Source organism: Bison bison, unplaced genomic scaffold (genome assembly GCF_000754665.1).
Source record: "Bison bison bison isolate TAMUID 2011002044 unplaced genomic scaffold, Bison_UMD1.0 scf7180017864340, whole genome shotgun sequence".
NCBI lineage: Eukaryota > Metazoa > Chordata > Mammalia > Artiodactyla > Bovidae > Bison > Bison bison.
In genome coordinates, this window is record NW_011494912.1 from 4,261,190 (window position 1) to 4,262,391 (window position 1,202).

General features: G+C 60.8%; 1 protein-coding gene across 1 annotated transcript in view; it reads right to left on the bottom strand.

Annotated features, from left to right (window-relative positions):
- LIMK1 (LIM domain kinase 1) overlaps nt 1-736 on the bottom strand; it is a 19,949-nt gene extending 19,213 nt beyond the window's left edge. The window contains exon 1 of the mRNA XM_010854286.1: nt 377-736. Within this exon, the coding sequence (XP_010852588.1) occupies nt 377-426 (50 nt within the window). The 5' untranslated portion in view covers nt 427-736. The remainder of the gene's footprint in view (nt 1-376) is intronic.
- Between the last annotated feature and the right edge of the window lie 466 nt (nt 737-1,202).

The following is a 1,202-nucleotide window of genomic DNA, read 5'->3' on the forward strand; positions in this document are numbered from 1 at the left end:
GTGGAGTGGGGGGGGCTGAACAGGCCAGGCTGGGAAACCGGGATGACCCCCTCAAGGAAAGAGCAATCCCTCCCAGGGGTGCCCTCTACCCAGAATCATATTTCTGGATACCAAGGGTGCAAAAGAGCAGCTGGGGGACCAGCCTGATGGGAACCTGTACCAGAAGGGCCAGGGGCCGCAGCCTCGGCCTGCTTCCCCCTCGACCAGCAGCCAACAGTGACCAAGGAGTTTCACTTCTCCTGCCCCAGAACCCGGCCTCAGGTGGGTCTGTCCCACCGTGGCCTCCGGCCCCAGCAGGCCCCAGCCGGCCCCAGCCCTCACACCGCAGGCCCTGCCTGAGGCCTGGGACAGGACAGGAGGGGGGCTTTCCACTTACTTGGCCCTTCTGATGAAGACACGCTGTCTTCTCAGGGGGGAGGCCAGCATCCTGCGCTGCTGCCTATCTCTGGGTCCCCCGGAGGCTGCGGGGAGCGCAGGGGTGGGCCGACAGAGCTGCTTCCCCGTCCCACTCCAGGCACTCAGGATTGGAGGCTGCCGAGGGGGGGGCGAGCGTGGCCACGAGGCAGGGGAGGAGGATGCGGCAGTGTGGGTGCTGGCGGACCTGGTCTTAGCTCAGAACAGGAAGCAGCTGAAGGCCCTACTGCCTGGGCTCTGGTGCAGATAGGGAGGCCTGGCTGCCACCCTGCCCTCAGCCCTGCACATCAGAGAAAGCCACCCTCCACAGCCCGCAGCCTCTTTTTTTTTTTGGCCTTGCTGCATAGCTTGTGGAATCTTAGTTCCCTGACCAGGGATCGAACCTGCACCCTCTGCATTGGGAGTGTGTGTGTGTGTGTTCAGTCATATCTGACTTTTTGTGACCCCATGGACTGTTGCCTGCCAGGCTCCTCTGTCCATGGAATTTTCAGGCAAGAATTTCCTGAAATTCTTGCCATTTCCTCCTCCAGGGGGATCTTCCCGAACCAGGGATCGAACCCGTGTCTCTTGCATCTCTTGCCTTGGCAACTGGATTCTTTACCACTAGCTCCACCTGAGAATCCCTCACTGGGAGTGTGGCATCTGAACCATTGGACTGCCTGGGAAGTCCCCCTTGGCCTCTGCTTTGAAAGGCTCCGGGTACTCTCTGGGAACAGGGAGCAGCTGCTTCTTCCGGTGCTGCCCCCAAGGGAACAGAGGTTGACTTCCACGAACAGTCTATCCTCCTT